General features: G+C 37.5%; 1 protein-coding gene across 4 annotated transcripts in view; it reads right to left on the reverse strand.

Annotated features, from left to right (window-relative positions):
* Positions 1-12,823, reverse strand: part of CLSTN1 (calsyntenin 1) — a 40,247-nt gene that overhangs the window by 4,320 nt on the left and 23,104 nt on the right. For 2 of the 4 annotated variants that reach the window (XM_075773186.1, XM_075773187.1), the window contains 9 exons: positions 12,002-12,250; positions 10,104-10,225; positions 8,451-8,613; positions 6,276-6,326; positions 4,341-4,498; positions 3,532-3,680; positions 2,817-3,043; positions 2,224-2,394; positions 1,473-1,618 (listed from right to left, as the gene is read on the reverse strand). In XM_075773186.1, the coding sequence (XP_075629301.1) occupies positions 1,473-1,618; positions 2,224-2,394; positions 2,817-3,043; positions 3,532-3,680; positions 4,341-4,498; positions 6,276-6,326; positions 8,451-8,613; positions 10,104-10,225; positions 12,002-12,250 (1,436 nt within the window). The remainder of the gene's footprint in view (positions 1-1,472; positions 1,619-2,223; positions 2,395-2,816; positions 3,044-3,531; positions 3,681-4,340; positions 4,499-6,275; positions 6,327-8,450; positions 8,614-10,103; positions 10,226-12,001; positions 12,251-12,823) is intronic. The other 2 variants (XM_075773191.1, XM_075773188.1) reach the window with 1 other exon arrangement.

Below are 12,823 nucleotides of genomic sequence, written 5' to 3' on the forward strand. Positions count from 1 at the left end.
TTAAAAGTTGAACTCCAGAAATGCAGTAGTTTACTTCTGAAGAGATAGAAAGAAAAAAAAAATAATTAAAATAATCTATTTCCCAGAGCAGGTATCCAATTCTCCTTCAAGACAGCAACGGCTTGTCTCAGGGGACAATCATGCCCATCAGCAGCTCCTCATATGTTCCAATTCCTTGTCACAACCCCCTTCAGTTTCACAGCTCTCAAATCTGTTTTAGTTAGTCTGGCAGGTTTGTGTACAGACACCAGTATTTCAGAATAAAACAGATAAAGCGACTTGGTTACCAAATTTGGTAGCCAGCCATTTTAATCCTGAAATAACAGTATATGCAAAGACATATAGCATGTTAATTACATTTTCTTTATTCCTATCTTTTCTTATTCTGCCATATATCTTTAGCTAACACTAAAGAAAAAAATATGTATCACAGTCAAAGGGTTAAGAAAAAAAATAGGCTTTAAAGTTTAACCCACACTTAGCATAGCTGGCTTTTAGGTACAACTGCAAGCTCATCATTTGCACAGCATATTTCACTTTTCCTTGCCAAACGAGCAGAAGTAAATATACCCCTCCCATGGTGGAGCACTGTGACAGCTGCACAACAGGAAGACAGCACGTTTACTACGAACAGGGAAAACATTTGCAGTTCAACAGTTCGGTAAGAGCCCAACTCAAGCTCACAGAATTTCCTCAGGAAACAAACTCACATTACTCAGTAACAAAATTCTTATCCTGCAACACAAGAGGCTCCCCAGCCCACCATAACCACCCAACTAGTGGCAAATACAATTAACTTTATTGTCATCCCTTTGGTTAGCTTTAAAATGTAGAAATTCAAGCTCATAGCTGAAAGATGCAGAGATACATGACAGTTCCTCTCAATACAAGTAATTTCACATTCCAGCACCTGAAATTTTAATGCCCTTTATGTCTTCTTCTGCTGTACTTCCATATATTTGATATAAGCGTACTAAGTAATAAGTAACCTGTATTCTGCTGCAGAGGAAATGCAATTTTAGCCTGTCTGTACTCTTACATAAGCCCTTAGTATCAGTGTTTTAAGCATCGCAGAAGCAAAACAGTAAAGGGCCCAGCAAGTTCATTTGCAGAATCCTGAAGTTACACATGAAGGCCACTCAAGTCTACTCTTTATTTACTAGTTTTTTGCTAAATTAATACGCTATCTATCCAATTCAACCTTTTCGCCTTCACACTTCCCTTTGCCGTACTACTACTTCTACAACACAACAGTTTCACCTCTGTTTAGGCTGCCATATTTGAAGCTAAAACGTAGGATTAAGAACACATTTATATATAAACTACAGCCTGAAACGCGTATGTTTACTAATATTTATTTACAGTACAAAAGTCTAAATAATTTATCATTAAATCAGTTCAAGCAACAACTTCCATCCTCCTAGCCATCCATGCTCTAAAACTGCCCAGAGCGATCGGATTAGCTTACATACCTCCACCTTAAACTCATTGCTGACATAGCGTCCATTAAGCTCAGAACAGACTAATTTGAACTTTCTGTCAAAGAGAGAAACAGTGTGCCAGTTTCTGTAGTGTATCAGATGCAGAACTTCTTCATAACTAGCCATAGTATCAACCCCTGTGGAGAGAAAGAAGTAAAACAATAACTTTGCAAAAGACTAGTACAACATCATATACTCAACAAATATTCCTCCCTTTCTTCAAGTAAGTTCTCTTGGCTGACAGATTTTCAGTTAGTAGAAAAAAGGTAAGTCCATAGACACACACCTGTGTGGCTCCACTGAAACTCTGTGGATTGATTTTGCGATAAAATCTAGACCCTGTTAGTCTTTAAAGGGATTTTGGAAACCTTTATTCTGAATACATAACATATTCTGGATATAAAATAGAAAGAAATTATGCATGCTCCTAGGCATTGGATTATCTGTGCAAGGAACAAGCCTTTTCTGGGGCAAAGTGTACTTCATTTCCACAGTCCAGACGTAACCGGCAATTTGGGATGTAAGAGAAGAACAGAAAGGATGTTCTAGAATGACGTATTTTCTAGAATCACTGCTTCCCACAAAATAGTTTTAACACCTCTGGCTTGAAATTCTTGACAAAAAACAAATACAAAGAAGTATTTGGAGTAAGGTGTAAAAAACCATCTCTCTAGCACATTGTTCCCATTACCACTGTCTTCAGACCCTTCCTACAAAAAAGACCAGAAGCAGTAACCCTTACCTGTGATTATCATGCCCAGGTTGGAACTACTCATCTCAATGCCTTTCTGCTGTAATCGTGTCATGTCAATCTCCAGGCTTTCTTGTTCCTGATTTAGTTCCTCTCCCAGCACTGTCACCTCACACGTATCCAGGTTATGCATGATCTCTTCGGATACCAAAGACTCTTGTACTAAAAAAGCCAAAGAGAAAAAGCCAAAGAGGCAAGCAGAAACAAAGGTTAAGTAGAGAAGAGCCCAGCAGCTACAAAATGTCACATGAGAACTCAATGCTTCTTCCAGAACATATATTAAGATCTGAGCCTGAAAAGAGCAAGTATTCATGAAATAATGATTTAAAAACCCATACAAAATACAAACAAGGGATATTTACATGAAGATAATGGCCTGGGCTTACTACCATTTCCAGGTAAATTTTTGTTAGCCTAGAGCAGAGTATCTACACCTTCTCACAAGAGATACACACCCTTTTTTTCCCCTACTAGATTCTCTTTTAATAGAGAAATCCACATCTCTCTGCAAGAGGAAGATCCTCCAATGCGATGACTCAATGGGTTGAGGATAAGCAACAGTCCTAAGCAGAAAATGGTGTTACCTGTAGGATCTTCATCTCCATCTCCCTCTGGCTCCACCTCCCGTGAAATGGTGCTTATGATGCGAAGCTCAGGAAAGAGGGAAACACCTTCAGAACTCTCAAACTCTGAAGCAGAGCGGGCAAAGTGGTTGATGCCACTAAGGCTGATTTTTGGTTCCTCTGGTTGCAAGACCATTACATATCCCTCCACAGAAGGAATGGAGACGCAGGCCTCTTCGTTGAAACATCTGTGAGATACAGAAGCAGTTTTGCACAATCAAGGAGGCTCTTTGAGAGGGAGGCACAATTATGCAGAGTAATTGCTTTATAAATATTTAAAAAGCTCTGTCTCAGACCCAGGAGTCTTACATAAATCCATCAACTGTGTTAGAAAGTAAGAATTCCCCGCCAAGGGAGCAATCTTACAATTAATTTTTACTTACAGTTAACATTTGGCCCCATTTTCTATGCCAACAGCCACAGATAACACCTTTAATGAAGGCTGCGATACTGGAGACATACTCACAGCACACCCTTGCAACAAGTTCTTCTCTACCTTACACTCTCCTTACTATGTTCTCAGAAGAAAACAGAGTGCTGGTGTAGAAAACATTTGCCATACGTGTGATGGTTACATACAGCAAGACTCCTTTATTTATCGCAACTGAGATACACGAACATCGTTCCAGGCTTCGGCATTACCATACAGATGCGTTATTTCAGCACTAGGACATACTTGACGACGCTGGTGATTTTAAGCCTCCGGATCCCAGGTGTTGGGAACTGGCGGGAATTCAGATAGGAAATGTGCTGCATGGCCTTGTCGACTCTGTCGATATCATCTCCTTCTAAGGTCAGCGTTGACTGACTTGGGTTCATGTGGATCTAAAACAAGAGGAAAAAAAAAAAAAAAAAAAAGAGAATACCCAAACAGTAACATGATCAGGTCATTAGAACTGGAAGTCCAGCACGGCTTAGCCTGGTAAATGCTAGGATAATCACATCTGTATTCAAAACAGTAAGGCCATTATTTGCTGGCCTTATAGTACAGTTTAACTTCCCTATTCACTTCCTTATTCCAGTCAAATATATTTAGTGTTTTGTTCTTTAAGAAAATATCTAGGCATTTATGATAGTTCTGATGTGAAGATTCTAGTAACATGAAAGAGCAACAGCTAATAGAAAGGAGACATGCAGCTCTGTTCACAGATCCTTGCTACTAAAAGAAGGCATGCAAGTTAGTCTCATGCTACTAAGCTGCTCGTTCAGAACATTTTATTAGACAACCTGGTATGGCTGCTAAAGCAGAGGCTTACAAATATGGAATTTCTCCTCAATACTTAGAACAAAACAACTTTCACTCTTAAACTCCACTTGGACTATGTCTATATAAGAAAGTTTTCCTAGTTTTCATGTAATTTTAATGCAAAATGTTACTACAGATTAGTTTGTTTAATTTGGGACACCCCTACAAACTCTGCCAGCAAAACTTCTATTATCAGCAAAACAATATACATACTCCCCTTTATTCACACGCGACTTTACCTTCACGCCTTTGCCAACACCATCAGCCATTTCCAAATCCAGTCCCTCTTTGCAGGTATACAGGCAATCTATCACTTTCTTGTTTTCCAGTTTACCAGAACGAATCATCAAACCTGCCAGATAGCCTCGGAAAAACTGAGCCATGTGGAGTTCACCACCTTCATAAAGGGAGGAAGGAAAAAAATCTTTGTATGTTTTGATTCTTTTCACTTTTTTTTTCTTTTGTAAAACAATATGTGTTCTGGTACCACAACGTATTATACACATGCGGGTTAGTTTTTATCCATTCTGGGTGTTAACCTTGTGATTATGTTCAAGCATAAAGAAATAAACAGTTCACCATGCGTATGGCCTTCAAAACGGGTGTGGCCATCTCGAACTGTGAAACTAAGGCTAATATTTCTATAACAAACATTTCAAAAGAAATCGCCCATACAGCGAGGTGGTGTTCTTCAGAAATGAAAGACAGAACCAATGAGATGAACTATGAAACCTGAAGCTTCCTGTTGAGGTAATGCCTCCTACTAGTTGGTTCTCTACAAGACAGGCAATGCTCATCAGGATAGAAGATGACAGCATCCTTCCTCCAGATACTAGAATCTACATCTCAATCCATCATCGCAGGCTCTTTACACTCAAAGGATGGAAAGAAACTTCACAAAGTGATTCAGCTCATTCTGAAAAAGGTTAAGGGGAGTTAATTGCTCCCCTCTAAAGGCATTGCCTTCTCTGTATGGACTCAAGCGAGCAGTTTAAACTCAGGTAACTCATTTTTAGGTATCTGAGTTAAGTTTGATGAATTGCAACCCAGTAAGTCCCTTACTGCTTAGATTTTTCGAAGATGACATCATGATGATCACCTAGTCTAGATCTTGCTAAATACTGGGGGTCACAGAACACCACCCAGAAATTTGTATTTCAAGGTCATCACTTACTAAGCTACCAGATTTTTAGAAAGGTACCTAAGCTTGTTTTAAAGATTGTGATAAAAGATCCCTGGTGTAACTCAGTAAAATTTTCAGTAGTGAATTATCCTGTTACAAATGATGTAATTTCCAGTTTAGATTTGTACAGCTCCAGCTTCTAGACCCTGGACTCTGTTACACCCTTGCCAAATTAAAACATGATGCACAGCTAGAAACCTCTTGTCTATTGTGTCTAGACCATTCCAGGAATTCTTAAACTTTACAGAAAAGGTACGTATCTTCAATGCACTTTTAGAAATATACACTGATTTTAAGTGTCTCAAGACAAATTCCTCTGAATTATCACTAAAAATTTCTAAGAAAATAAACCCCTGTAGCCCACCTGAAATACCTGGTAGCCAAAGCTTATATGCCCATTTGCTGTAATTAGAACCTTATAGCCATTTCTGATCAAGTGAGCATCCACTGTAAATTACAGGTCTGAGTTATATATGGGCAACCTGATCTAAAAGTGAAATTGGTTTTGCTTTGAGTGGGGAGCAGAGCTACCTGACTTCCAGGGGTCTTTCCCAACCTACTGACTAATTCTATAATACACACGCATACCTACATACATATATATACATATATTTATATAGAATGAGGCGTATTTATGTGTTAGCAAGACTGGATGAAAGAAATTATAGCTGATATTTTACATCAGCAACTTATTTTACACCACTTCCCTGCAATCACAGTGGTTGCAGATTTGTACATGGATGTGCGTTTGGATGCAACAACAAAAAAAAACCCCACCAAAAAACCAACCAACCAACAAAAAAAAAGGCAAAAAAAAAATCAGCTGATGAGGCTCTGGAAATAGAAGCACAATGAAGAAACAAGCCTAGGAGAGGATTATGTGAAGGTCAATGGCCCAAATGCAATGCCTGCATTTCATGCTGTGTGCGAGATGAAGCAATGTCTTGGCTTAAAAATGAAATAAAACAGTAGGGGAAAAAACTCCAGCAACCTGCAGAGGTCTCAGGCACAGTTTCATTGTCATTTTCATTTCCTGTATATTCTGTAGAAAAGGAAGACAAAGAATAGGACAATGGGGAAAGGACCAAGTTGTTACAATTCGGCAAACTCTCTTATCACAGAAAACACCCAGCAGCACTTCCCCCAAAATAGTCTGCTTAAACTTGACCCAGCTTCTCAAGGATTACAAGTTCTCTGAAACACTGATAGCTGCAACACAGGGAAGAAGCACTATTGTGTTGTTACAAGAACGTAACACGTTCATGATAAGACACCTGAAGAGCCCCATACATAACCTGCAGTAAAACCAGTCACACTGGAGAACACTTTAACCACAGAAACCCAATCTTGCACAAACCACTATTAGTAATGAGATACAGGTCTATCAACTGGCTCCATTTATTTCCTCCTCTCCCAACTATTAAAGGGGAAATTAAAGTGAGATCCAGGCTCTATCAGCAAATCACCAAAAGGTATTAAATGCTGATCAAAAGGAGCCATTACTGACAGATTTTTTTAATCACAATAATAGTATCATATGTATTAAGCAATTTATCAGATAGAAGCGACAAAAATGAATAACAGAAAAAAAAAGAACTTTTTCAAAAGCATAAAATCTCTCTCTCTTTAGAGGTAAGCTGTTTATATAATGTAGAGCAGCCTGATTTTTTTAAAATCTTGGTAAGACAAGGAGGATGGCCTTAAGCACTACCTTCACTCCTTTGGCATACACTTCCCCCCCTGTGTTCTAATCCCCTAAAAATCAGGCTTTTGGTGGAATTTTTAAAAGGTAGCACGTCAAGTTCTTGTATTCCAGACTTTTAATGCTCCTATTTCAGTCTGCCGTCATAAAAAGAAAATTCATGTCAGAAGAAATTAAAGAATCATATAATGGTGCCAATATGAAAGCACAGGAGTTTTTAAGCTAAAAGTATATGCTTTTGTTAGGATGCAGAACATACATGGAAGCCATTATACAATCCATACACTTAGGTGGAACAGAGCTTCCAAGCTCCAGTTTCTTGAAAAACAGCCACTATAGCTTCCCTTTGAGCTAGAAGAAATAGTTGGAAAGTCACAGACTGAATGAGATGAATTACGGAGAAAACAATTGACTCGAAGGGATAACAGAATGAATTTAGAACTGCAATAACATTAATAGCGAAAGATGGCAAAGGTGTCACAAAATAGTAAATTTGATGGAGAGGGTACTTTGATAATTTAACTTTCATTCACACTTCAAAGCTTTAAAACTCAAAGAGAAAAGACATTGTAAGACAGACGATTGCTAATTTGATTAAAATGTCTCAAAGCTTTCCATTTGTCATTCACTCACAAGCTACTTCTATGCATTGTTGCAGACTGCAACTACAGTCTACATTCGGAACTACAATGAAATGTGAATGATTTAATGCTGTTTCCTCTCTGACCAAAAAGATCAGCTTTCTACCATCTAGGGTGTGATTTAATTAGCAAGCAAACATTTCAGCTCAAGACTGCAAAGCAAGAGCTTTGTTACAAAGATATCTGGTAATCAGCCTCCATGTTCAGATGCATTCTTCTTTTCCTCAAGCTTTGAAGAGCAGGTTTCACAAGTATTAAAGTACATGAATCAGCATTTTACAGCTTGCAGAATATCATGTTTTAAGCCATAGTCTCCATACAATAAAGCAGATGCTTTCCATGTTTACTTCTAAAAGCAGAAATGGTAAAGTATCCAAGAGACAGCCTCACTGTGCTGCTTAGCTGAATTGTCTGCTGGTCATGCTTCCATTTACAAGAACACTTTTTCTACAATATGCTTTTCAACCTACTTGAAATTAAGTGTTCTGCTTCGTAATCTGAAGTATATGATGTATTCTTACAACTGTTATCAAAAATAAGCTATCTATATTCCCATGGTTACCACAAAAATCACTTTGATGGAATGCTGCCTGGTGAGTAGCTTTGTATTTCATATGCACCTGTGGCCAACGAGCAAAAAAACACTCATGGAAAAAATTACTGAAAGAGGAAATACATGATACTAGCTAGGAGCCAAAATAATCTGCAAAAGACAAAACAACTTATCTCTCATGCACTAAAAAGATCTGCTATGTACTTCTAGGCTAACAACGAAGATTTCATTTAAAAATAATTAAAAGTATTAACAATTGTAAATAGTTACCTTGCCAACATGCACCAACTACTAGCTGTGTTTCTATCTTTGAAGGATGAAGCGGGTAATCTTCAGTCACAGGGAAAGGATCATATGAAACACCGTCTACATAAAGAGTTACCGCAGGAAATTCAACATTGAGGACATAATGATGCCACTCTTTGTCACACACCTGAGTAAAGAGAGTTTTAAAAATTCTACTTTATTTTTTTTTTTTTACAGTTGAATAACTACTCTGATGCACATTTTGCACATACATACATGCAGATGTACTGACAACCTATACGCCTGTGTAGACATACTTTATGTTTCACACACATGGCATGCATCTGAAAAAAGCAAACCAACTGTCAAACATTTATAAATAGTTTCTTTTCTTCTATTGCCAATATAGAAAGCTGCATGTATTTCCGTTCCTTTAATTTTTATAATATCTAGTAACAGCATATTTCAATTTTAAAATATCTACATGCAAGCACATTCTGAAATACTGTTATAATACAATATTACTTGACAAAGGACATGTATTTGCTGAGAGGGACTGTTTAGAGAAAAACGTGACCATTTTGAATAGGAAAAAAAGCCTTCCACAACAGAATTATTTATAGTGAAAGCTGATTAGTTTTTTGGAAAGTAACCATCTTCCCATAAGGGCATATATGGGCATTTTACCATTAAAACTGTATACGTTCCCTGCACAGAAACGACGATATAATTAGGTACGTTAGAAAGTAACTAATTGTCTTAGTAATGGGCAAACCAAGCCTGTAACAGTAACCTAAAGCAACTAAAAGAACCTTTATAAATTTACAGATATTCAGTGTTATTTTAGCACTAAGATCCAGAGGGCTGGAAAAGCCCACAAAATATTTAGTCCCTTCTGTCTCACTCTTCATGATCATAAAAAAAACTAATTCATAGAAATAAGTTCTGTAGATCTTAGTAAGACCAAAGGGAAGATTAGGTATTACAGTCTTCACTTGCAAATCTAAAATAATTAGGAACACATGACTGAAAGAATACAAACAGACAACTCCTCTCTCTAAATAGGAAGCAGAAAGTACCTGCATCCCTCAGAGGCCTATTAACTCTATTTTTGTGGAGTAAAGTCTAATTAAGAAAACTGATTTGTAGCTTCTGCTCACAATGTGTAAAAAGTCACAAATTTTATTTCAGTGTGAAAAAGGACTAAGAAGGTAAGTTCTTCTGTTATGCTTTGATCTGCAAAAATGTTGCAAGCTCAGGAGTACTTTCACAGTATAAACAAACTGGAGCATTTCCTGTTTTCTCACACACATTACCTTGCAGTGGATTTAGTGAAGATAACTGACATCACGGCTAAAAGACTGACATTGTATTTTCACACATAAATCCACAATTTACTACCTTTCTGGACAATGACTTTATTTCATGAGTATCCCACTTGGTTTAACAAAACCACTAAAGCAGTATTTTATATTGAAGATGAAAAGGTATAGCTGAATCTACCAAGTTTGTGACACTTACCACAAACAACCTAAGTACTGTTGGGTTCTATAAGACATGACATGAGGAGCCTGGAGTTGCAAAAAGTACTTATTAATAATTATACTATCAAGGAGTTTAGTCTCCGATGGTTTTCACCGCATTCTAACATCCTTCCAACTGTCCTTCCAAACTTACCTGATTTAGTTTCCAGTGAAATTCAGCAGGTTTGTACGTTTTTCCCTCCGAAGGATCTTGGCGGAAGAGGAAAACAAGTCGGCAGTTGTGTACATAGAGCGTGTAGTGGTGCCGGTTCATATCTGCACAAGAGTTTTAATTAACATTGTTATTTTCTGTAAACCTTAGGAACTACACAAAATTGACCTGTTCTGTAATCTCATACATAAATCCCCAAGTAACTGACAGGAAGAAAGAAATGTAGAAGTAAATGAGGCATGCTAAAAGGAATGAGAAATGTTTGTAATAGTAGTCAGGGCAAACGTTCTTGAACAACCCATGAGTAATAGACTGTACAATAGATAGATATGTCTATCTCCAAATCCCATCTAAACCAAGGCACAGAACTGAAGACTCAGAGATAAACCTGTCAGCAGGAAAAAAGAGCAAGAGCTCTATTTGCAAACAGCAGAGCTTTTTTGTTACAAATGAGTAGCTTCTACTGCATCTAATTACTGTTTTGGAACATGAACACATATGATGGCAGGTGGACACGCTTTCCTAAGAGAAAACTGAACAGTCATAGCTCTGAAGGATTTAATGTTTAAAATAAATACAAAGGTGAGATGCTAGAGAAACAGGTAAGAATAAGGAAAAGAAATATTTTAGCTACATCATCCATTCCATGGCATGGATAAGTCAAGAAAGGAGGGAATGAACAAAATACCAAAATCATGTCAATCATTCAGCTTGACTGTATTAAATCTAACTATATTGTCCCAGTGCAATATATTCAAAATTGCCTCCCTCCAACAAACCCAGTTCCAAGTCTTTCAATATTGTATAATAAATATACCATTGAAATGAAGGCTAATGGTATTTATACTACCAGAAACTGTGGCAAAAATTATATAGTTAGGTCAAACCAAGGAATAAAAAAGGGAAACTTGTTTTGAAGGTCTGCTTCCCATGTACTTTAAATCAGTAAAATCTCTGTTAAAATTTGCCTTTTTTCTCCAGTTCACTTCCGTGAATCAAAAGATTCAAGTTTTACTTTCAGGAATGAGCGAAGGTAGGGAAAATAGAGTATTTGTACCTGGTTCTGAATGACAGTCCCTTTTCTCCTGTTCAAAGAAATGCTTTTAGGATATTACAAATATTGTTAAATCTTTCTTGGTTTCAAATAAAATTTAATTAGGGGTAAGGGCTGCTGCGTTTGCTCTATATTCATACAATGGTTTGGGTTGGAAGGGACTTAAAGATCATCTTGTTCAGCGTAGTTTCCTTTGAAAGACCTAGCAGTATTTTAAATAAAATCTTTCCAATACAATGAACAAATCCACTGCTCCAGCTAACAAAGGCTAGAATTCTTTTAGCCCCATTAGACAGCAATTATGGAAACAGGGTTATCAGATTTCCTTCTTATTAATAGCATCTGCAAAATGTTTGTGTCTGCAGCATTCAGAGACTGAAATTATGCACAGGGTGGAAAAAATACTTCATCACTGGAGAAAGAAATTATGTCCTCCTAGGAAAAAAAAAAAAAGATGCAGTAGCAAATGCTGCCACTAAACCCGATATATGTATCAATGATTTTAGGCAGCATCAAGAATAAGGCTGTCTTTGGAGGTGCAAAATCAAGACTGCATTGCCAGAATAAGTCATCTACCATAGCAAAAAGAAATGCATAATATAAATTGAAATAGAATTAGAAAAACAAGCCTGCCTAATCTGAAGGTAGATAATCTAAGGCCATGCCTCTATAGGTAAGCACAACGAAGAGGGACTTTTACAGTCTGCTTCACTTCCAAGAAAAACCTAACCTAGAGAAAAAACTGAAGGTTCTCACATATGCTGCCACAGTATATAAAAACAAACAAAACCCAAAGAGAGTGTTTATATTTGAAGTACTGACAAACCTGTCTTGTCTGAATTGCACAGAATTGTCTCTTTCTCTTTGGTTCCAGGCTCGTGCCTCATCCACACTGAAATCATGAACGGCTCTTTTAGATTGACTGTGACAACGCCATCTGGAATCTTCACAGCTTGCGTGCCATTAAATTCAAAGACTTGGTCACTGTCATGACCATTATCAGTAGGAAGTCCTATTGTCCAGTTAGCAGCACTACTTGGAGGGGGAAGTAGCTCAGCTGTGCCAGAAGCAGCACCTACAATAAGAACACTCAAATGAAAAACCACAGAAACTAAAAAAATCACTGCTTGTTTCAAACCAAAGTGGGTTTTTGAGCACAAATTTTTCAGCACCGTCAGCATTACACACTACCAACACACATCAAGCAATTCTCCTTTTAAATAATGTGGTGCTAATAATAGACATCTAATATCACGATGACTTCCATAAATTTAACTACTGGGTAGACAACTAATCTCATTGAAATTTTTTGCTTACTACCTCTACAGCTGTAGAGCCTGGTTTTGCTTCTATTTCAGGAACCATTACATTAACGCCACTTATCCCTCAGGTCCATGAGCATAATGGCTTTCTCTTGTCACTATATTAGTTGTAAGACTAATATCCATCCGGTTGAAGAGGGCTGCACAGGCATCCCCTCCCAGATCACTATCTAATAATATCATAGTCAGGAGCAAAGATACCCAGCAGGTACTCAGCTTGCTGTTTTTTCCCCACTTCAAGCCTAAATCACTAATGTCACAGTGACCTTAGTCAGGAATTGCCTGGGTCTCCTGGGTTACACTGTAGTCAGACTTCCAACTAACTT

Source organism: Balearica regulorum, chromosome 21, assembly GCF_011004875.1.
Source record: "Balearica regulorum gibbericeps isolate bBalReg1 chromosome 21, bBalReg1.pri, whole genome shotgun sequence".
Taxonomy (NCBI): Eukaryota; Metazoa; Chordata; class Aves; order Gruiformes; family Gruidae; genus Balearica; species Balearica regulorum.